Source organism: Protopterus annectens, chromosome 16.part0 (genome assembly GCF_019279795.1).
Source record: "Protopterus annectens isolate FY-2018-M chromosome 16.part0, PAN1.0, whole genome shotgun sequence".
NCBI lineage: Eukaryota > Metazoa > Chordata > Ceratodontiformes > Protopteridae > Protopterus > Protopterus annectens.
In genome coordinates this window covers 133,523,991-133,549,893 of record NC_056750.1, presented here as the reverse complement: position 1 = coordinate 133,549,893, position 25,903 = coordinate 133,523,991, and the positions used below count along the sequence as shown (strand labels likewise).

At 39.9% G+C, this 25,903-nt stretch overlaps 1 protein-coding gene across 1 annotated transcript in view; it reads right to left on the bottom strand.

The window, feature by feature from the left end:
- LOC122790984 (immunoglobulin lambda-1 light chain-like) overlaps positions 1-24,758 on the bottom strand; it is a 190,376-nt gene extending 165,618 nt beyond the window's left edge. The window contains exons 1-2 of the mRNA XM_044058708.1: positions 24,392-24,758; positions 23,533-23,904 (exon numbers count right to left, since the gene is read on the bottom strand). Of these exons, the coding sequence (XP_043914643.1) occupies positions 23,533-23,904; positions 24,392-24,434 (415 nt within the window). The 5' untranslated portion in view covers positions 24,435-24,758. The remainder of the gene's footprint in view (positions 1-23,532; positions 23,905-24,391) is intronic.
- Positions 24,759-25,903: the final 1,145 nt, after the last annotated feature.

The following is a 25,903-nucleotide window of genomic DNA, read 5'->3' as shown; positions in this document are numbered from 1 at the left end:
CTTTCAACACCATCCCCCATTCTGGAATTATAGATAAACTCACTAAACTAGGTATAAATCATTACATCACAAGATGGGCTGCCAACTGGCTCACTGACAGAACCCACACAGTAAAAGGTGCAGACTCCAAATCTGACTTCAAACCAGTGACAAGTGGAGTACCTCTGTGTTCAGTCCTGGGACCTCTCCTGTTTGGTATCTACTTCTCTGAAGTACAGGCTAACACAGAAGGACTTTGGCTAATGAAGTTCATTGCAGATGACTGCAAACTAGGAGCCATAGTCAAGTCCCCAAATGATGTGGACATTCTACAGAAGGGCCTCACTGAGACAGATGCCTGGTGTCAGAGCTATGTCCTCAAGCTCAGTGCCAAAAAGTGCATTGTCATCCCCTTTGGTAAAAACTGTACCCATGAACTACCACATAGGCAGCAGTCTACTTAACACTGAATGTGTGTTAAGAGACCTTGGGACCCAGGTTGACAGTAGTCTCTCCTTTGATAATCACTTCCCCACAGTAGTCAAGAAATCCTTCTACATAGCACACCTCATGACAAAAGGGTTCTCATCCAGGAAAAAAGAGGTCATTGTTCGCCTCTATTCGACACTCCTTAGACACATTATAGAGTACAACGCCCCTTTTGGAATGTACCTCACAAGACATCTGCAGCAGCTGAAAAGGCCAAATAAGTACCTCACAAAGAAGATTACTCGCCTCAAACAGATGCCCTACACTGACAATCTCAAAAAACTCCAGCTTTACTCCATAGCATATCGCCTACTTTGAGGTGATCTCTGCCTTAGATATAAAGCTATGTCAAACAGAGAGCTGTTGGACATGCTGTACCTAAAGAAATCCCAATCCCTCTGAGCTACATGGTATAGGGACCTAAACCTTGTCACCACAATAAACTGGACATGCTGGAGGGATAGATTCTTCTCCCAGAGACTTCCCATACTCTGGAACAAGCTACCCATCTATGTCAAGCAAAGTTCCTCATTAGCACTCTTCAAGAAAAATCTTGATGAGTGGATGAGAAATAGGAAATATACCCAGGGGATCACTTATGTGGCTCTGCTCAACAGGGGCACAGGAAAATAACTTTCTTTGGTGGCATAAGCCGGGGAACCTTGTTGGCTAGGCTTACTTAGGCCCTTGGGCCAATAGCCTAGTACCTACCTATTAACCTATGAATACAAAGAGAAGAGAGAGCTGCATTAGTGCAAACATGTTCATAAATGGTTGTGTGATCACTCATTTCCACTAAATATGTAAGTCATATTTACATCTAAATGAGAATATACAAGTATATGAATTGTTATTACTGTACAGCAAATATGAATTACTTGTATGCACATGATTTGATTGTTTCTGCAAAGTTGTGTCAATGCAAAGACAGATAACACACTCCTACTTTATTTTGTGATTTCATTAGTCTGTTAGTTCAAATCCACAGCTGTAGTGTCCTTTAACATGTCTTAAATGCTTTTTCGTTTTTTCTGTTATTAATATTTGCACAATGTGTGGCTTAGTGAACACATGGTAGGTTGCGTGAATATTTAAAGAGTAATATCAGTTGCCTTAGGAAGTGCAATAATGCTTAGCAGCATTCTGTGGTAGTCAGCATCATGGATAATACTAACAGCAAAAATTGTACCTATGAACCAACTGTGTATAGCACACCTTCTAAAGACACTGATACAAATGATACATAAGATAGGTAGACTGTGGTTCAAGTCCCACATTATTCTTTACTGATAAATGATCATAAACATTCTTTACAAAAATTATGTATATTACCTTTTGCTGTAATATTTGCACATTGCTTACCTGTGTGCAAACAGGGTTCACTGTTGCAGAAAAAAAGAAACACTGTTACTTGCACTAACATGCTAAGTGGTGTTGCTCATCAGTCAGCACTATAGGATAATAACAACAGCATAAATAATACCTGCAGCCAAAAAGAAACAATGTAACTTGCTAAAATGAAACACTGTTACTTGTTTTGACTTCCAGCATTCAAACATGATAAGTGGCATTGAGCCTTGGTCACTACTCTGGACAGTACTGAGTATAAAAAAATATACCTGCTGTATAGCTTCCTGTGGCGCCAGGTGTAGGTTCATGGCCACAACACAGGTAAGCCAGAGTTACTTGTTTTGCCTTCCTTCTCACAAGCATGCTAAGTGGTGTTGCACACCAGTCAGCAGTCTAGGATAATAATAACAGCATAAAAGACACCTGCAGCCAAAAAAGAAACACTGTAACTTGCTAAAATGAAACACTGTTACTTGTTTTGCCTTCCAGCGCTCAAACTTGATAAGCAGCATTGAGCAGTGGTCAGCACTCTGGACAGTACTGAGTTTAAAAAATACACTTGCTGTATAGCTTTCCCTATGGTGGTAGGTGTAGGATCATGGCCACAACTCAGATAAGCCAGGGTTCTAATCCAGCACACTCCATTTTTTAGGTGGCATTTCACTGTAATTTGTCAAAATAACAATATAAAGATAATTATATATAACAATATATATATATATATATATATAGCAGTTGATATCACATGAATTATATTTGTAACTTTGGGTATCCTGACAATTAAGTTTCTGTAATTAAAATGTATTTTCTGCTCTGGTATGGACTTCATACTTTACTGATAGTCACCTACACAACTCACTATAACACAGGCATAGCTGTAAAACAGAATGTATTGTGTGGTCTGACCCAGAACTCAAAACTCTACTCTAAAAGTAATACAAGTATATGCATTTCCAGAATATTGTCACACATTACTCCTGCATCACACCTGAGAATGCATAAACCAGGCCTTGCCAGGTCACACACATACATAGTTAACTAAAGTGTTTAATGTGTCTAGATAATTAATGACCAGGTTTGACAAACTCTTCTTCTGTGGCAATGAGGAAAAACACCTATGTAGAAGTATATGCATTCTCTGTTTTACATAGGTTTAAAATGTTTAAATTCCACATTGTACAGTTTACTTTCATCAGTGTGTAAGGCCCTACAAAATATGTGTCAGGTCATAAAATTTAACCCCTCCCCTCTTTCAGGTCTTAAAAGTCAAGTCATGTAACATATTAGTCCGGACCATTGGACAAACTTTTGTCAGGTATAGCAGCAGATAATCCATAAATTAATGCCAGCTGTGACATTACTCTTTCTATTTCATAAACTGTCTTACTCTCTGTTTGGCAACGTTGTTCTCCAAGCACCATTGTGCAAATGTGGTTGGCATGGTTGTGTGGGTTTGCACACTGGTCTTAAACCTCTCAACCTCTCAAAGCAAGAAATCTGGACAAAGGCACAAATAATGGGGGGACAAAGACCCCAAAATTGGGTCACTTTTTAAAAACTGCTCTTACAAACTTAGAATATTCATAGAATAACAAATTTTGCATTAGCATGAATTTCTGAAGGATATGAAGTCTGAAATTCAAATGTGTACCATTATTTTCTGACTTCGGTCCTTAATGATTTGCCAGAAAACCACAGTTTTATGAAAACAGACCAAAGATATGAAGCAAAAATATGGACATTCTGTGAAAATCTGGACAACTGAGAGGTATGCCATAAAACACGTCACAAATTGTTGGGAAAACACTTTAACTGTTGTTGGATAACCTGTGCAGACATGGCAGGAGTTAGGAAGGATGGTTCCTGATTCAGGGCTCAAAGATGAGGTGTAAAGTAAAGGAGTCAAGCATATTCACTGCACTCCTCATAAAGTGCCACAGCCATAGACTGCTGCAGGAGGACTATTCTGGGTCTCAGTATAAGTCTAAGGCTTGGAACAGTCTAGCCACTGTTGTCTCTAGTGAGATTTACATTCCACACAATTGGAGGCAATGTAGGCACCACTATAAAGACCTGAAATGGTACAAGCAGGTAAAATTCAACCACTGAGTGAATGAGTTTATAACTGTTGAAATCCCACAGTTGTGTAAGTATACAGATAAAGCAACATTAACTGATGAAAGCTGGAGATAGCCAAGAGTCAAAGTCAAGAGTCAAAGAAAACTTTATTGTCATTCAGAACTACACAGTAGTATAGCTGAATGAAGTTACAATGCTTTATTCTCAATGAAGGAAACAGTTTCACATATAGACAGAGAAAAAATATTAAAATATCACAGTAGAATTTTAATAACTAGCAATTTGTAAGTAAAGTAGGACAGCAGTGACCTACACCCATTCCAGAACAGGAGACAAGAAAGACAAGGAGGACAAAATGATTGACTTCAACAATTGGCTAAGCTTCTGGTGTCATTCTAAGGCGATCCAGTATCTGTCTGCCTGGGATGACATGATCGACAGATAATGATGCTTTGCCAGAGATGGCCTGCACCTGTCACCCTTGGGATTCTGGATACTAGCTAAGGCTCTTGCCATCCCTATAGTCCCTTTTTTAGGCAAGGTTCAAATGACAAATTCACCACCATAACAGGTACAAGCAAGCAAAATCTGAAGGTAATGCTACTCAATACTAGAAGTCTAAACCTCAAAATGCACTCACTTGAGGCACTCCTTAAAATGGAGAACATCGACATCTGTACCGTGACAGAGACCTGGTTCAAGGCTACAGAGAGCACCCCTGCATTACCAGGCCATAATTCATACCACTCCTTTTGGCCACCTACCCTGGACCAAACCACTAAGGGCAGATGCATGTCCATATTCATTAAGGATATCCACACCTCCAGGCTGGTTGCTCAGGATAATGCATCTGAGATTATCCAAGTGCAACTAGCTGTGGACAAGACCGCAATATAAATTGCAGCTTGCTACATGTCCCCCACCACGCCCCTGGATTCCCACTCCTCATTTCTTGATACACTGGAAAATATTAGGGTACAACCCAACACCCTAATAATGGGTGATTTCAATTACCTCACCATTAACTGGGAAAACTACTCATGTACCAACTCTTTTGCTCAACGTTTTCTGGAATTCATAAATTCCAACACCTTGGATCAATTTATCCACACCCCCAACAGGGGCAGCAATATCCTACACCTGGTCATTACCAACATGGGTGACCAGTATTCCACACCAGAGGTCAATTCCTCTTTGGTCCGATCTGACCACAAGCTAATCACCCTAGACATCCACATTGCGGCCCCACCCCCCATTAGGGAAACCACAGTACAATATTTCTCTAGAGCCAACTTCAGGCTTCTTAAGACAGAAGTGGCAAACTTCACGACAGCCATGCAGATGGACAATAGAGGTATGACTGCTGAATCCTACACAAATGCACTTTATAAGTACTTACACAAGTGCATGGATTGTGCTATCCCTAACAGAACCAAGATGGTATCCTCCAAAAAAAGAATCCAATCTGGTAGTCCCCTGCCATAAACAAACTCTACAACAGAATAAAGAAACTGTTGCAAAAAGGAGTAAAATCCCATGATTGGAGGAACTCCCTGGTCAGCCTCAGTAAGAAGCTGAGATCCCTCATAAATTCCTCGAAAGCTAGTTATGAAAACAAAATCACCACTGATTCTAAAGACAACCACAAAGCATTCTATAGATATGTCAAGAATCTCAATGGCAACACTCAGATCTGCTCTCAGTTACAGCACAATGACACTAAATATACAGAACCAACTGATATTGCCAACATCCTGGCAGATAGGTTCAGTGCTAACTTTATTCCCCTCTCTCCCCCTAAAGGGCCCATCTCTATACCGGAAGAATGCAAAGTTCCTGTAATCACAGCTGCACAGGTAAAAAAACACACTCTCCAAAGCCAAGAACACAGCATCCATGGGACCTGACAACATCCCAGGCTGCATTCTACATGAACTACAGAATGAACTGGCACCCCACTTAAGTACTGTGTTCAGTCATAGCCTCACCTCAGGCTTTGTGCCTACTGAATGGTGCACAGTGACAGTTATCCCACTCCACAAAGGGGAGCCACCATGGACCCCAGGAACTACCGCCCCATTAGCCTGACGAGCCTGGTCTGCAAGGCCATGGAACGTATCATCATGGAACTTATAAACAAAGACATTGGTAATCTCCAAATTCTGGACCCCACCCAGTTCAGATTTGTAAAAGGCAGATCATGTCTCCTAAACCTGATAGACTTCTTTGAAGCAGTCACCAAAACCGTAGACGAGGATAAGGTGGTTCACACAACTCATCTAGATCTTGACAAGGCTTTGTGACACCATCCACCACTCTGGAATTATAGATAAACTCACTAAACTAGGTATAAATCCCTATGTCACAAGATGGGTTGTGAACTGGCTGACTGACACAACCCACACTGTGAAAGTAGCAGACTCCAAATCCGATTTCAGACTAGTGACAAGTGGAGTACCACATGGTTCAGTCCTGGGTCCTCTCCTGTTTGGTATCTACTTCTCTGAAGTACAGGCTAACACAGAAGGTCTTTGTCTAACGAAGTTTGCAGATGACTGCAAACTAGGAGCCATAATTGAAACTCCTAATGATGTGGACATCCTACAAAAGGGCCTCACTCAAACAGATGCCTGGTGTGAAAGCCATGGCCTCAAGCTCAATGCCAAAAAGTGCATTGTCATCCCCTTTGGTAAAAACTCTGTACCCATGAACTACCACATAGGCGGTAGTCTACTTAACACTGAAAGTGTGATAACAGACCTCGGGGCCCAGGTGGACAGTAGTCTCTTTTTTGATAATCACATCACCACAGTAGTCAGGAAATTCTTCTATGTGGCATACCTCATCACAAAAGGTTTCTCATCCAGGAAAAAAAGAGGTCATTGTTCCCCTCTACCCATCACTCATTAGACCCATTATAGATTACAACACTCCTTTTGGAATGTATCTCACAAGATATCTACAACAACTGGAAAGGCCACAGCAATACCTCACAAAGAGGATTACTGGTCTCAAACAGATGCCCAATACAGACCGTCTCAAAAATCTCCAGCTTTACTCCATCTCATATAGCCTACTCAGAGGCGATCTCTGCCTAACATACAAAGCTATGTCAAACCCACAGCTGTTAGACATGCTCCACTAAAAGAAATCCCAATCTCTCCAAGTTACATGCTCTCAGGACCTAAACCTTGACACCACAATAAACAGAACATGCTGGAGGGATAGATTCCTGTCCCAGAGATTTCCCATACTCTGGAACAAATTACCTATCTATATCAAACAAAGCTCCTCAGTAGCAATCTTCAAGAAAAATCTTGAAGATTGGATGGGAAATAGGAAATTCACTCTGGGGATGACTTCTGTGGCTCTGCTCAACAGGGGCACAGAAAAATAATTTGCTTGGGTGGCGAAAGCCAGAGTACCTTTTTGGCTAGACTTACATAGGCCCAAGGGCCAATAGCCTAGTATCTACCTATGAACCTATGACAACAATATGAAGGTAATATTGTCAAAGTAAAATAGAAACAATAGCACCATATCTATGCATAGAATGAATTAATGCACAGTTTGTATACTGCACTTTACAGTCCTTCAGTGTGTAGGTGAGCTACCTTAGTATTGCACTTAGTTATTGCACATCCATAAAATAAGCCCCTTGATAGGCTAGTTATGTAACAGACGTCATGGTTCATTTTTCCCAAGAGTTCAACAGTCTAATGGAGAGTGGAAAGAAACTGTTTTTTAGTCTGGTGGTATTACAATGCAGGCTTCTGTATCTCCTGCCTGAGGGCAGGTGAGTGCACAGACCATTGGCAGGTTGCGTTGGATCGCTGGAAATCTTTTTGGCCCTGTCGATGCACCAACATTTGTGTAAATCCTCCAGAGTTTTAAGGGAGATGCTAATGATTCTTTCTGCCAACCTTACAACTCTCTTGAGAGCCTTCCAGTCCTGATTGTTACAGCTCCCATACCACACTGCAATGCTGTTTGTCAGGACTCTTTCAATGGTGCCCCTATAAAAGGTCTGAAGTATGGAGCTTGGTAATTTTCCCTTCCTAAGTTTCCTTAGAAAGCGCAAGCGTTGCTGAGCTTTTTTGACTGTGCCGGATACAAGGACTGACCAGGATAAGTTCTCTGTGAGATGAACACCCAAGAACTTTGTACTCTTGATCCTTTCCACTGTCATCCCTTTCATCACTAGAGGATTGTGTGGTACTTGAGATCTTCTGAAATCAACAATCAACTCCTTTGTCTTGATGACATTCAGTGCTAGATTGTTGCTGTCATGCCAGACCATTACTTGATCAATCTTTTTCCTGTAGGAATCCTCCTCTCTGACTTTGACCAGGCCTATAGCAGTGGTGTTATCCACGAATTTGATGATCCTATTTGTCTCATGTGTGGCCATGCAGTCATGTGTCAGCAGAGTAAAAAGTAAAGAGCTTAAGACATGCCCCTGTGGTACTTCTGTGTTCAGAATGACACGAACCTTTGAGGCCTTTCAGTAAGAAGCTCAGAATCAAATTACATAAATGAGAGTCTATGCCCAGCTGAAGTAGCTTTGATATCAGATTCTGGGGGATGACAGTCCAAAGACTGCTATGCATAATACTTTCATGTCTCTTTTTCTCTTCTTCTTTAATTTTCAGCTGCTTGGGAGATTTTTAGTGAACAGGGAGGCACATGTTGAATAGAAAAACTCAGAAAAGCAAGGGGTATGTATGCAGCACAAATGAACATTACTTTATTAAAATCATTGCTCCTCCATGCATTATTAGCAAATTAAGCATGCATGTCTTATCTGTAAAAGTCAGCAAGCATGTTTTATTCTGTAGCTCATGGTAATTGTAGGAGGCAAGTCTAACAGTATATTCAGATTTGGTGGGTTCAATTACCACTAGTAACCAATACATTCTAATTATAAAAATATTCTTTCATATTAATTTCAACAAAATTGGCATGAATGTTATGCTGTTAACCTGTATTATAATTAAATGCATATATGTTATATATGCATATACCAAAAACTATGTTAAACATCACAATCCTATTTTTGATGTTGAAAGATCTATAGCTAATATAGTAGTAAAAATATATTTAATTGTAATACAGAATGTATGTCACATATAATGGTTCTAATCATTTTTTCTCACCCCACCTCTTATCTGTTTCTCTTTTTTATATGTGTGATCACATCATTTTGATGTCATACTTTTCTGCCAACAATCAAAATGATTTTCAGCACAGGGAAGTAGGCCAGCCACCGTGGCTCAGCCTGCCAGTCACCCACTGTCTACCACACCAACACCGAGCACATCTGGGATGCAACCTGACGGTATTATCTCTGCAGCCCCTGCACTGCCTGGGCCCTCAATATCAGATAGCATTGCCACAGCAGCTAGTGCACTGGTACCCTCCTGGAGTATTAGTGGAGGTGAGAAATATATCACCCACCAGGAGCTGCCAGGGATGGTGCATGAGGTCTCAGAAAGTAGCACTGGTGCATGCCTCAGCTGTCTGTAGAAGTTGCTTGTGGGAATGCAGAAAAAAAAACAAATGTCAAGCAATCAATAGGAAGTTGAGGAAGAGGACAGTGATGACAACTCTGAGAGTGAAGACTAGATTCTTACCATCCCCATGCTTGACAGGCATGTGCCCCCAATGTTCCCTACTTATCCTCATCCATGACATCCCCTAGCCTTTGTGACCATCACCATCCCTGTATCTGTCTTATTTGTCCTCTTTGTCTGCACCTGCTTCCTACACTAGCCAACTACCTGACCTGGCATTCCTACATCTCTTCCCCAACATTCCTCACTTTTTGAAATTCTACAAAAAAAAAAAAAAAAAAAAAATGGGCACCTGTCTTACAAAAAAATTTTTTTTCCCATACATAGCTCTCTACTTCGCATATATGTCTTCTCTACACACTTGATTTGATCCAATTGGCTATACAATATGAATGCATTGCTGTCACTCATAGTCCAAATTCATCCAATGTTCTATTCACTTTCACATTACACCATTAAAGAAGCAGATAGTTATAGTTCTTTTCTAATTTCCTCCCTCAAATTCCTGTATTGCTTCCCCTTTGTTCTTCCCTCCATTTTAACATTTTCCTATCTACCCCATTTTCATTCCATTAATCTGGTTAAAAACAGAATCACACATCACACACATGGCAGAAATGCCCCTAATAAAACTCTTCACTTTCTATCCTCTGCATTTGCATGTAGTTTGGCATTGTACACAATGGTGAGTGATGGTGAATAGCTCTTCATGTCCTATGGCAATAACTGTTGAGTTTTTGCCATCAGCTGCATTAGTCTGGTTATTCTCATGCAATGCCACGTAAACTTGCTATGCTAAAGGAACACAGAGTTAAAGTAGAGTAAAGACAGCATTTTGAAACATTTATTCTGACAGTTATTTAGACTATTGAATTTAGAAAATGCAAATCCATATGTGGAGCATTGGCATAAATCACTTGACTGATGTTTATTTGTATACAGTACTTCACTGTAGTCATTGATTTGTAGGAGTTATCACAATTACTTATGTGATGACATCCTTACACCATGTGTAAAAAAATTAATTGAGTTGGATTCAAACACTGTTATTTGTGCTCTGAACATGAGCTCAGTGCTCTCACACTACTGCCACAGGGACAGCTAGGTAGTAGGTGCAGTTTTCTACACTCAGTACTGTCCAAATTGCTGATGGCCATGCCTCACCACTTACCATTTGTGTGAAGGAAGGTGAACCAATAGAAATATTACTGTTTTCCTTCTTAAGCAGAGAACTATGTTTGCTCATTGCTTAACTCTGCACAAATGGGGAAAGTAATAACAGCTCTTAATGTCATAAAAGTTGACACAACATTTACAATATAAACTACAGTATGAGCACCATAGTATCTGTCAGCTATTTCTCCCACAGCATATATGCATAACTACTTCTCAAATTCAGGTTGTATTCATTAAATGTGAATCTTGAGTTCACAAGCACTTTGTCATCATTTGTACAAATACATTTTTTGGTGGTGTACTATGTAAAGAGCTGTTTGTCATGTCCTGCTATGTTTTTTGCCCAGTTATTATTCATTCCATCCAACCGCATTTAAAAACACAAAAAAGGAAATGCATTTGTTAGTGATTAAGCACATAATTACTCACACTCGTGTGTGCCCTACACTCATGCACTTGAAAATGAATATGTAAGTAACAGGTCTAATGTCAGCTACCATACAGAAATTAAAGGGTATAACTGCATTATCACATTTGTTAAAGCTTTATACTGACACTAGACACTGAGATTATCTGATGCACAACTTACTGTGGACATAAATTCATCACAATATGAGCACTCATGCATTAACTCCTGCATTCATGCTGTTTACAAAGGGTTCTGGCTTTTAGGTCACAAGACATTTGCCTGTGAGCAACAGTGCCAAAACCATAAGCCCCACAGCACCTCTTTGCCATAAAGTGGTATGTATAAAAGTAAACTTGCTGCAGCATTAAACATTGTCTACCAATACGGCATATCACTATCATCCCTAAACATCTACCTGGCTATATTCTAACAAAAGAGACAGCCTTACTAGAAGTGTTATTTTAACAAAAGAGACAGCCTCATCAGCCTCACTAGAAGTGTTATGCAATGATAACACTTTTAGCAAAGCTGTCTCTTTTTTTTTAGAATACAGCTGGGTTGTCTAGGGATGGTTGTGATGTGCTATGTGGCTGGACAATGTTTAATGCCACAGTGAAGTGGTGCTACAGGCTTACGGTTTCAACATTGCAACTCGCAGGGAAATGGCTTACAACCTAAATGCTGGAACTCATTTACAAAATATGTATGTGTGTGTGTGTGTGTGTGTGTGTGTGTGTGTGTGTGTGTGTGTGTGTGTGTGTGTGTGTGTGTGTGTGTGTGTGTGTGTGTGTGTGTGTGTGTGTGTGTGTGTGTGTGTGTGAGAGAGACACTGAGTGTGCTATGTATGCAACATATTGAGAAACAGGTACATGTATGTCTCAGTTCTGCAGCATGCATTCATGACAACTTATTGCATATAGGTTAAGAAGCTGTCTTTTAAAGTATTTGTGCACACTGCAAGCACAAAAGCAAATCCAAAGCCTACACTTTGCACACCAGTCTCATAACAGTAAATGTTACCTGCAACATAAAACAATTATGTTAACCTCTATAAAGACCACTATGGTAAGGCTTGAATGTTGACTATTGTGTTCTTCAGTTTGAATAAATAGGTAGGGGTTCAAATTGCACATCAGACAGATTGTGTGTGCCTGTTTGTGTAACTGTGTATGTAGTCAGAAGAGCATGAGTCTGTTGTACTGTCATCGCTCAAGTCTCATGGAGAACAAAGTTTTACAGCTATACATGACTACAAAAGTTCAGAATCCCATCTTCTTCACAACATACAGTAATGATGTCATCTACTATAAAGTGTTCTGTGACATTATAAAAGTCAGACTTGTGCTGTGGTGTTTGCATTAAATACTGTGTTATGTAGCTTATGTAACTAGTTAGGTACATGCTCTAATTTCACTGCTGTCGACTTGTGTGTATTTGTGTGTATGTGCACAGTTAGAAGAGCATATGTCTGTGTCCTACTGACATCACGCAGGTCTCATTAAGGAAAAAAAAGTTTTACAGTCATACATGACTGCACAGCAAGTTCATACAGCCCTCCCAACATCTTCTTCCCAACATACAGTAATAATGTCATCTGCTATAAAGTGTTATGCAACAGTATAAAAGTCAGACTTGTGCTGTGGCACATGTGTTAAGTACTGTATCTTGTAAACAGCTAGACAGGAGTTTTAATTTCACTGTGGTCAACTTGTGTGTGTGTCTGTTTGTGTTTAGTTAGGTCTCATTCTGGAGACCACTGTAGAACAGCATGTGAGACACTCTTATTACCATCTTCTCACCAGACGCTGATGATGCCATCTGCTATAAAGTGTGGTCTGACACTATGAAAATCAGATTTTTGCTGTGGAACTTGCATTAAGTACTGTCGTCTGTAGACAGCTAGGTAGGGGTTCTTGTCTTACTGTGGTCAATTTGTGTGTGTGTTTAGTTAGCTCTCATTCTGGAGACCATTTTAGAACAGCATGTGAGACACTACTACTTCCATATTCTTCACACCAGACACTAATGATGTCAACTGTTGTAAAATGTTGTCTCACGGTATGCAAGTCAGACTTGTGCTGTGGTGCTTGTGTTAAATACTGTGTTCTGTAGCTAGTGTAAATAGCTCAGAAGGGGGTTTAATCTCACTGTAGGCAGCTTTTGTGTGTATGTTTATTCTACTGTCAGTCCAGAGACAATTTTAAAACTCCAGGTGAGATGACAGCTATGTTATGTACTCTTGTTCACTTCTTGTTATAAACATGCACTTATGATGTGTTGCCCTCTAAAGTTCATTCTGATAGTATTAAACTCATATATCTGTGTTGGTACGAGTGTTAACTACTGTGTTCTCTACTTATGTAGGTATATACCTTGTGGTTATAATCTCACAGCAGACTGTGTGGGTTCATTCAAGTATGAGTGGGAAGACAATTTTACACCAGGATGTGAACCCACATCAATGCAAAAAACTCCTCCCAACATCTTTTACGCATACACTGATGCTGTAATCTTCTATAAAGTATACTGGGCCAATATAAAGTCATACATCTGTGGTGGTGCTACTGTTGCATCATATGGAATCCAGTTTGTATACCTACACCAGCCTAATGTTCATATCTGACCTCATTTAACTGCTGTGTGTGTGGTTGGTGGTATACTGATGCCAGGACCTGATCTATTGAGTCTCTTTTCATTTAAATCTCACTCAGGAGAACCTTTAACCTAGCTCCAAGATACCCTAATCCTTCTGCCAACATGACAAGCTTCCTGCAGAACCATGTATGATGTCATCTCATAGATGCATACAAACATCGTGAAGCACAGCCCTTCCAGGATCCTCTGCAAGCCATCTACAGACCAACAGATGTGTGATTGCTAATTCTGTCATGGGGTGGTGCACATGTGGACAGAAGCATATGTATTAGAATCCTACACATATGCACTTAACCCAACTATCTACCATCATATAGATATGGCAATTTTGGTTTAAATGCTATATTAATGGCAAAAATTGTATCTGATGTTGGCTGTCAGCCTAGTAATGCCCTATGATCCTAGGAAGATTGCATGTGTCAATACTGCTGTCATCTACATGTGCTGTATTGAGCTGTGGATGTACAGTAACCCTAAAACAGTGTATTCCAATCTGTGTTTTGAAGTAATGTATTGATGGACATTGCTGTCATTTTATTACACATTCCTTCCATAACAGCTGTAGTAATATGCCTCTTGAGGATTGTTGACATGGGATAATGCTATGTATATTGTTGCCTTAGTAAGGCATGTGTTCTTGTAGTGGAGTATACAGACATTCTACACATTTCTTATTCAGCCATCACAGTGACACTCAGTATGGCACATATGTGCATGTGTATAATACCGTAACGAAATACTATCTGACATACAGCAATATTATATCATACTGATTACATGGGCCATGCACCATCTTTCATCCACATACTGTAATGCTGTTACATACACAAACATATAACTAGGTCAGATTCACTTGCACCCTTAGGGAATTCATTGTATGCACAATTGTGCTGCTATTCACAAGGGGGTTATTGAGGTGTTGCCCAGCAGCACTATATGACTGTCACCATTTGTGTTATTAACTGTTTTGCAAGAATCACATTCACTTCATTTGTAATGTGCCCATATATGGTATCAGATCCTCATACACACCTTTCCAATGATAAACATACAGTCATATGTTGGGCATCTGATGTAGTGACATCAACTAGGTGGAGTTGTATGACTCTGTGTTAACAGTTCCACTGTGTGTCATGTGATGCAAAACCAAGGTTGTATTTGGTGGTGTCACAAATCTTTTTTTTTGTAAGTACAAAATCTTAAGGGGAATAGACAGCTATGCACACACATGGTTGTGTATGGTGCAACCAATACACAACCGGAGGCAATAGACAACCTGCTAGCTGACAGATTTGGATTAAACCTCACTCCCCCCGACCTCACTGCTCATCACACAATGTATGCATACAAACATTACTCAGCATATTTTCTCAAGACAGCAACTCATCTCTGCACTCTCTAAGGCTAAAAACATAGCATCAATGAGCCCTGACAACATCCCAAGTTGCCTTATCAATAACTTAAAACATGACCTAGCAGACACAGTTGGATTCCTACTTAACCACAGCCTCCAGGCAGGCTGTTTTCTGGAAGAATGGTGGACAGCAACAATCATCTGTCTGAACAAGGGGAAGCCATCACCCAACACAGGTAATTATAGACCCATAAGCTTGACTAGCCCCACCTGTAAGCCAATAGAAAGACTCATTATGAACCTTATCAATAAAGACATATGTAATCTCCCAACAGTGTAATCAACCCATTTTTAATCATTAAGTCTAGATCATGTCTATTAAATCTTGTTTACTTCTTTGAGAAAGTCACCAAGGCCTTGGATGATGGACAGAATGTACATCTCACTTAACTTGACCTAGTCAAGGCATTTCACACAATTACACACTCAGTTATTACAGAAAAAGTGTCTCAAATGTCCATAAACTACTGTGTCACCAAGTGGGTAGCACAGTGGTTAACCTACAGGACAAATTCTGTCAAAGTGTGTGAACTCGCCTCTAGCAAGTTGCAGTACCACAGGGCTCTGTGTTAGGTCATTTCCTGTTTGGTATTTAATTCACAGAAGTCAAGTCAAACTTAGTCTTTTGTCCAACCAAATTTGTGGATGACTGCAAATTGTGGACAATCCTTGAATCTAGTAATGGTACTAATATAAAGTATTAACTTACACAAATGATTGCTGCTAGAGCCATGGAGACACACTAAAATGTCCAAAAATACTTAATTATTCTGTTTTGTAAAGCAAATAGCCAAGCTAGTTAAACTATAGACAGCACACCCCAATGAGTGGACCCAGTGGAACATGATCTGGGTACTTGGGTAGATAGTAATTAGAAGTTTGAACACTATGTGTCCACAGTGGTGACAAATCCCTTCTATGTGACACAACTTGTAAGTATGGGCATGTCATCCAGATCAAATAACTTTATAATTCCATTTTATTTGGCCCTCATTGCAATAATATTTGAGAACAATGCACTCCACTATTTTCCATGTAACTCACCAGCATCTGCAACAGCTGGAGCAACACCAGAGATTTTGCACAATGAAAATAATGCGCACAAAAGGCAAGTCCTATGTTGAAAGACTGAAAGGCATATTACTGTGTTCTGTCCCCTACAGACTACTAAGGGCCGATTTGTGTCTGTACTACAAAGCATTCTATGATCTGGCCTCAATGGCAATGCTACATATTGTTAAAGCAAACTGCTTGAGGGTCACTTGTTCCAAGGAAGTTAACCCAGCCTCTGATATAATAAATGATGTTGGAGAGACAGAAATATCTCTCAAACACTACCCCTTCTCTGGAACAAGCTTGCCATTCCTGTAAAGCAAAGGGCTTTCCTGACCCTATTCAAATGCAACCTACATCAATGGATGGTTAACGGTAATTGTACTCTTGTTGTTATGCCCATGTCCATCATGGATAGAGGCAATTGGTCTTACATAACACAGGATAGGCTCATGAATATGTGATCTTTGTTCACATAGCTATTTAAAATTGTGAAACTCATGTTAAAAATGACAAGGAGTTTGTGCCATCTTGGAATAAGCCTAGTACTCGTCTATGAAACTATGAAACTATGAAGTCCAACTGTATTCTAGGTACGTCTATAGTGTGACTGTACAGCATCACAGACATAACAGTACATCACATTAGTATTACTACTTTGTAGTCTGCATGAACACATATGCATGCATGTCAGGACTTCATGACAGTATAACATTTTCACTGGCAATGTCAGGGGGACAGTGTTCATGTGGCATGTGTCTTGAGGTTTGACATGTGCTTCTACAGTGTCTCCCATGCATTGTTTGGTATGTGAACAATATCACAGTGACAACTTCCTCACTCACTGATGTTAAGACTTTGCATTGCTGTAGTTTCTATGCCCATTGGCATAGCTGAGGCATTGCCATCTATCTCACATACTGCTGTACCAGGCAATACTCTCACATAAGGACAAATTAAATGCCAAACAGGTTGTCAATGCACACACACTTCCCACAATAAACAAGGACACAACACATAAACCCACATATGTGGAGGTACTCATTAGTAGCTTACTAAAAGATTAAAGGCCTCCCAAATGGAAACCACGTACACACATAAAGGGAAAAAAACAACACATGACAACACACGCACATGCCAGTGCCTCAACAAATAAGCCCATATTGTGTAACATCATAAAAGCTAATGTATTGGTCTTGGGTGACTCTGTTGTGAGAAACGCAGATGTTTTCCTCACCAGGCTGGATAAGGAGTGGGTTACAGTTAGCTGCCTGTTAGGTGCCAGGATCCGTCAAGTCACTAAACCATAAATACCAGTAAGACTCCATCATAGTCATGTGAGGGTGAATGACTTGAGATGTACCTCACCAGACTACATGAAGTGAAACCTGACTGAGCTCTAAGATTTTGTGTTATAGGCAGGTATAAGTTTAGCCTTAAGCAGTATTCTACTTTTCCAAGAATGATGCTACAATACAAACAAAAAAATGATTGGCTTTAACAATTAGCTTAACGTCTGGTGTCAGTTTAAGGGGATCCAATATCTTTCGGCCTGGGAAGACATGGTCCTCAGGCCACGCTGCTTTGCCACAGATGGTCTGCACCTGTCTCCTCTAGGCTTTAAGATACTGGCAAAGGTGTTCACCATCCCAATTGTGCCTGTTTTAGGCAATGTCAAAATAACCAACTTCTCAACATAACAAAATCCTCTCTAGATAAACTCAAGGTACTGCTGCTTAATACTAGGACTGTAAACAAGGAACTGCACTCCCTGGAAGCACTCCTCACTTTGGAAGATGCTTACATCTGTGCAGCCACCAAGATACTGTTCAAAGGCATGGAAAGCACCCCAGCCATGGAGGGCTACAATGCCTTCCATATGTTCAGACCACAAACTGAGCATGAAAGAACCAAAGGGGGAGGTGTATCCATCTTTATTAAGGATAAGTACACCTCAAGACTAGTCAAACAGTGCGACTCTCTTGAGCTACTCCATGTCCAGTTAACTATAGAAAAAAAACCCTACCACATCATAGCTAGCTATACCATGAATCAGGAAATGCATACCATACACTTGGACTTACTGGAGTCACTTACCATGCAGCCCAACACCTTTCTCATTGGTGATTTTAATTATCCTACCATCAACTGGGAAACATACATGACAACAAACATGCTGGCTCACAGGTTATTGAACTTTGTCAAAGCAAATGCTCTGGAACAGCTAGTCAGCACATCCACAAGAGGCTCAAATGTCCTGGATATTTTACTCATTAACATGGGAGACCATTGCACCCCTTGCCGTGTGATGCCCTCCTTGGTAAGATCGGATGATATATCAGTCTCATTGATGTAATTATAAGAATACATACCCCATCAAGCTCAAAAATGCTTAAGAATTTTTCTAAGACAAACTACTTCCTACTAAGTGATTGTGTAAGAACTTTCAAAGCCCTCAAATGCAGATAACATGGACGCCTATGCAAAGTTGTATGCCAATGTCCAGGATAACCACTTAAGCAGTTGTAGAGAACCAGCTGTACCTGACAGGATGGAAACCAGAGCTTGCCAAAAAAGAACCCACCCTGCTGGATACCTAGTATAAACAGGCTATACTAAAAGAGGGAACTGGCTCAGCAGAGGAAGAAATTCCTCTCTAACTTAAACAACCACATTAGAAATTTTGTCAAGTCCTCCAAAACCAATTATGAAGCAAAAATAGTCTCCTTAGCTAAGGACAATCACAAGGCATTCTTTATCTATGTCCAGGATCTAAAAGGGAATACCCAGCTATGCACAGTGAATTGGTTATGGATAGCACCACCCACACTCAGGACACATACTGTCAACCTGCTAGCTGACAGACTTGGAAAAAACTTAACCCCCCCCATCCCCTCCAGTCATCCTTCAAAGTATACCTGCCACCATTCCTCAGCCTATTATCTCAAGACAGTGGATCATGTTGGGGTTGTACAAGGCCAAAAATATGGCATCAGTGGGACCACACACCATTCCACATTGCCTTTTAAACAACTTAAAATGTGACCTAGCAGACCCACTTAGATCCCTGTTTAACCATGTTCCAGCAGAATGGAGGACAGCAACAGTAATCCCTCTGCACAAAGGGGGACCATCAACCTACCCTGGGAATTATAGGCCGATAGCCTTGACTATCCTTATATAGAAGGCCATCAGTAAAAACTAAATGAAAACTCCAGCCAAGCTAGAACTTCCAATGAGTGACCTCCCTAACCTCCTGTAACAGAGGCACATGGGATATATGCAAATGACCCTTATGAACATCAGGTGTTTCAGCTATATGGTGATTCTGATTGCCCATGACTTTTACATTTGAAGTTGTTTTAATGGACAATTTCAGGCCAATAAAGCCAAACCCCACTAGCTATGGATATGCATATTTTGGCCTTGTTATGACCTCATCAGCATAGCATACTTCAAACGTAAAAGTCATGGGAAATCAGAATTGCCATATAGCTGAAACACCTGATGCTCATAAGGGTCATTTGCATATATCCCATGTGCCTCTGTTACAGGAGGTTTGGGAGGTCACTCATTGGAAGTTCTAGCTTGGCTGGAGTTTTCATTTAGTTTTTACTGATTGTTTTTTCAGTGTGACCCTCTCACTCTTTGTTTTAATTTATATAGTAGGACATGGAAAAAAATCATTATGGACCTTATTAACAAGGACATAGGTAATCTCCAAACTCTGGACCCAACCCATTTTAGATTCATTAAAGTAGATCATGTCTGTTAAGCATGGTTGACTTCTTTGAGAGAGTCACCAAGGCCTTGGACTAGGGAAAAACAGTGAATACCACCTATCTTGACCTAGCCAAGGGATTTGACACAATCTGTCACTCACATATTATAGACAAACTCTTCCAAATGGAATTAACACCTACATTACCAGATGGGTAGCCAACTGGCTCACCGACAGGACACATACTGTCAAAGTGGGTGACTTTGCCTCTAGCAAAAGACCAGTCACCAGTGGCGTACTACAGGGCTCTGTGCTGGGTCCCCTTACTGTTCAGAATTTATTTCTAAGAAGTCCAGGCAAACTTGGACAGCCTGCGGCTGGCCAAGATCACTGATAACTGTAACTTAGGAGCAATCAGTGAGTCCCCCAGTGATGTTAATATACTGCAGACAGGGTTAAAGCAAATGATTGGTGCCAAAGGCATGGATTAAAGCTAAATGCAAAAAAGCATTATTCCCTTTGGGAAAACTGTCCTCCATGCTAATTACATTACAGACAGCACCCCCTAAGTGTAGACCCAGTGGTACATGACCTTGGTACTCAGGTTGATAGCAATCTGACCACTGAAAATTATGTATCCAAAGTAGTAAGGAAATCCTTCTATGTGGCACATCTTGTAAATAAAGGTATTGCATCTAGATCTAAGGATGTTATAATTCCATTATAATCAATCCTCATCATACCAATAATTGAGTACAATGCTTCTGGACAGAGGAAGTCGGTATTAGCTACCATAGACCCTTACCTCTGTGAGCTTCGCTCACATAGCCACTGACAACTGGAGCAACTTGGGATAAATATGACTAGGCTTTTAGGGCTCTAGGGCTATTAGCCTAGGAACCTTCTATAAACCTATGAACCTATAACTCACCATTTCATAACTCATTCATCAACTGCAGATGTTTCAGACAATAACTAACAACTACTATATGTGGCACATGCATACAATCCCCTGTATGTTGGGAATCCACTCATAATAGCATGTTATTTGTAAGTGTTATTATAATTGTGGCCAATACCTATATCAACCAGGAATGCTTTTGTCAAGTGTCGTACACTAGGCATAGTAAGCTTGCACACATTCTGTTGCCCATACTGAACTTTTCTTTCATATGCATACATAGTAGTAATTAACAGTGCAGACTTCCCTTCAAGGTGTGTGATACGTATTTCTGTGTTGCACACAGCGAATACAGAGATCACTGACAACATTGATGACATGGGTCTAATTCTTGCACATGCAGCTTGTGGCATATGTGCCATGCAAACCTCTCAAATGGCCAGGATTGCCCCTGAATTCAACACTGTCCCACTTAACCCCTCCAAAGACAGTTTATTTTTGGTAAAGGGGTGGTGACTTCACCTCACAGAATACTTGGAATCATTATAGTTGTACACACTTGTTTCTGCAGAACATATATAATAACTTAAATGCACATGTTCTGGCAATATCACAGATTAATGTTTATAATATTTTAAAATTGTTTCTAATTGTGCCTGCTTCTGTCAGCAGTTGTCCACGAGTCTGTTGCTTTTTCTCCATGATCGTTTGTGAAGTATGCTGACATTTCAGTCATATTCAAGCAAGTCATTTTGCAGAGCTTCACAACATGCACATATTCCCTAATGTATAAAACACCCTTGCTAAACATCCTTTCTGGTCAGTGATGTTACTACCACAACCATTCATCTACCTTCACATGTACCCTTGTGTGACTGTCACACATATACTATCATGTGTGATGATATGAATATACTTCCAGTATAAACAGCAGTATGCACTGTACTATGTACACATGTGCTTAATGTTATACTGCTGACTTGTTTTGGAAGTCTACATACACTGACATATGTAATCGTGGGTACATTGCAATACTGTACATGCCCTCTTCCTCTTTCCTAATTCCTATCATTTATGTCTGTGGTCATTTTAATCAGCAAACTTTCCCTGCCTAGGGTATCAGTTTTGCATTGTATTTGCTCCTGTTCATCGTCCCAACATCCAATACTTAATTATCCAAAAATGTGTCATTGTGTTCATAGCACTGACTATCTGTAATATGTTAAAGACTGCAGTCATTGCAGTAATTTCACCCCTGGTAATCATTGTGACTCTCCGTGCAACTTTGCATAGGAAGTTTGCCCACAGATAAATTTATATGTATGTTCTCTCTGTGTTTGTGTTCCTCTGCACAGTTTTCTAGCTGGTAACTCTTTGGCTGGCCACAAAATGTGGCTTGTCTTCGTGTAACTGTGATGCATGGCATGCATATGTGATAAGCTCTGCTGCTTATCATGCAAACACTTAAACTGCGTGTAGGTTTTGCACAAAGCCTACATGGAGTTTATTGAATCCCTGGGATAGTGTTGTTATGAAGTGATTTATTTTGCCATTCCAATTACATACCACTGAACTGTACAGATTTTTGCAAAATGTCCAACTTTTTTACTTATATTTTTGTCTTGTTCCTCATAAAATCTGGTTTTCTGTAAAATTACTGGGGATTGAAATCACTAAACAATGACATGCATCTGAGTTTCACACCATGTCCTTAAAAATGCATGCTATCACAAATTCTGTTATTGTAGCAACTTTCTAAGTTTATAAGAGCAATATTTAAATCGGACCCTGTTAAGGGTTGCCACCTTTTCAAATGCCCAGCATAGGACATTTTGTTTTAGAAAGCTGAGATTGTGCAGTATAAATTATACACAGCCAGTGCAAAGTACAAAATTTCACTTTTTTGCCAAAATTAATGCGTTTTCTTGTAGCATTGAATTTCTTATGCTAGTTTGCATAACAGTTAGGTGCTTCAGATACAAAAATAACTGTTTTACGCAACTATTAAATAAAGCTTAAGAAATATGTTTGGTTCTAAAATCTCAGGACATTTGCCATTTGCATCTTTTCCTCGCAGGACAGAACTACCCATAGAGGGACAGTCCAACCCAAAGAGGGACAGGTGGTAACACTAGTCCCTATTTTGGGAGCTTTGTCCTGCCATATTTTAGGTTTTGCCCAAATTTCTTGCGTTAAGAAGTTGAGAGGTACATAACAATAGCATTCCAGTGGCAGTAAATATGTGGGGATATACAACGTAGCCAGTGTTTGTGAGTTGGGTACAGGATTACGGACTAAAAGATGTAGGAACTAATTATTATGGGAATGACAGACTTGGTCACTAGTCTGCCTTCAGTCACAGTCGGAAAAGACTAGTGAAAAGAATATAATAGTTATGCTGTTCGCAACACATGCTATCCACACAGAATGTTGCAGCCCCTCACTCGATTGGGGTACACTCACGATGCCTTTGCTAAACAAGCTTGACTTTATATTTACATATTTGTGAATGTAAAGGTCATCTATTCGTGGGAGTTCTTGATAGTTTGTTCAGCACACATACTACGTAGCAAGCTCGGTAACTAACTTAAGAGTGGGGCATACAAAGATTCCCTGAAGTTTGAGAATCACATCCCCGTTTCGGGCATAGGGTAATCACCCGGTAATCACATCTGTTACTCTCACCTCCCAGCCTGCTCGCTAGTTAAACGCTTTTCTCTTATGGCTACTTACCGGTGACATGCAGCCACGTCCCGTTTCCTCGGACGAAGCCCCAGGAGCCCAGAAACCAAATGACACAGAAGTACTTAGCCTCGTCTTCCTTAGTGGCATTGCGGATGGTCAGGAAGTAGCTGTTGCTGCCCATTGGGGCGTCCCGGGAAGGCACGAAACGGTCTCTTTCAATACGGTCACCATGAATAATACCGAGATCTTTGGTTAAGTAAACGACATACTGCAGCATCTTCCCCGGTTCTACCTGTCGGTACCAACCCATGCTTTTCGCCTCGTTGTCATCATGCTGAGGGCAGGAGAGAGTCACCGTCGCTCCCGGCGCCACCGTTACAGCAGGTGGATTCTGTGTGAACTTAGTGATACCTCCAGTATCTACGGAAAAAAATATGCAAATGATCAGTCTTCTACTACTGTGGCTATGTCCTACTACCATTAAAAATAATAAGACGATATGGACAAAGCCTAAAATAATGGTGTGGGGGCTGCAAACGCCACACAATAGGAACAAAATGTAAGTGGTGTCGTATAAACTTAGAAAGTTGCTAGAATAACAAGATTTCTGCTGACATGCATTTCTGAAGGATATGAAGTACGAACAGTAAATGTATATCGTTAGAGACTTCAGTGGTCAAGGATTTGCCAGGAAACCACATTTTTATGAGGAACAGAGCAAAAAAAGATGATGCAAAAATCTGGACAGTCTGTGAAAATCTGGACAGTTCTGTGAAAATCTGGACAGTCGAGAGCTAATTCAACCAACATTCATAAATAAGAAATCAAGCTTTAGTTAATGTTCGCAAGTAAAACAGGTTCAGGAGGAAATTACAATGTACCATAAATGTGCAGCATGACAACTTACTTGAAAGAAACATGAAAAACAGAAATCCCAGCATATAAACCATTGTGTAGACGATGGTCAGTCGTCCAAATGCGTTGTACACTACCAGTCAGGGTGCAAATGGGTCTCCAACAGATTAATCTTAACCACTTAGCCTTGGGTGAATCATACAACCTCTTGACTGCATACAGGAAGCTTCCAAACAATCGTGTTGCATCAGAAAGCAAAAGTTCAACTCGAGCGATACCCCACAACTTTTACAAATGTGTCATTTTTTATCACTTTATTAATGTTATGCTGTTTAAGGGCGCGACAGTTATTTCATTTTAAAAAAAAGTTTAGTGAGGACAAATATCCAAACTTTCAAAAATACACATTGACTCTAATAATAATATAATGCAGCGAAGACAACATAAATCTAGCTATATTGTTTTCCTTGTGTTGCGTAACTTGTTCTGCTACTTTCATGAGGAACACAAAACAGCGTTAAAAGCATTTTAAAAACAGCATTTCAAAAATTAAGAAAGTAAGTACATTTATTTACATTTGTTAGTGCCTGGCTGGGAAGTAACCTGTTGTCAGTGGAACCCGGGGAGAAAAGCTCCACAACAATAGTAGAAAAAAAGATTACAAACATTTTACAAAGATTTACAAAGAATATACAAAAAGTTTAACAATTACATGCAATCAGAATTTACAAAAAGATAATGTATACAGAAACCATTACATTTCCTAAGCCTTACTACAGACAGTAATATGACCTCATTAGATACATAACATAACTAAAATAAGTCATTGTGGTATTTTCATTTGGTAAAAGCAAGACACAGAGAAGATAGCAGAAAAGAACAGTTGATTGATGGCATGAGAAACTAAATTAAGCAAATAATTGTCTAACTTCTGACACCTGAACCCAGAATAAACACAATGATTTCACTGACATCTGGCAAAAAAAAAGTTAATGATATTCCTAATTATTAGTAGCTGCAATAATGAGGGAAACATGCCTGTAATGTCACTTGACCTGGATCCCTTTTTGTGGAATTTATTAGGTTTATGGGGGGGGGGGAGGCTACTGTTGGTATATAATGCTTTACAGTAACTGGAAAGGTCTCATCCTCAAAGAAATATTGGAATTCTACCTACATGAAAGAAATCGGCATGTTAGTTATCGACCATGGAGTGGGTAAGGTCAAAGTATAACCAAACTGGATAGGTCATTTCCAGCACAAAATGGGAAATTGGATAGACTTTAAAATGGCCAGCAAAGGCAGCTAGTCTATATATACATTTTCTCTTTGATTATAGATGCAATTAGCCCAGTTTTTCACTTAATAGTGTGTTTAAAATGTGTTTGACTATCTCATGATACAGGAAAATAATATAAGGCTTTACAAAACTTTTACCATGATGCTTTTAAACTAATTGTTTAATATGCATTCCAGTGAGTCATGTTAAGCCAGTTTTAGAACTATGTCCTCTTTTTTGTCTCTGGAGTCTTAAAGTCTTCCTAGATTTTCACTCTAGAGCCAC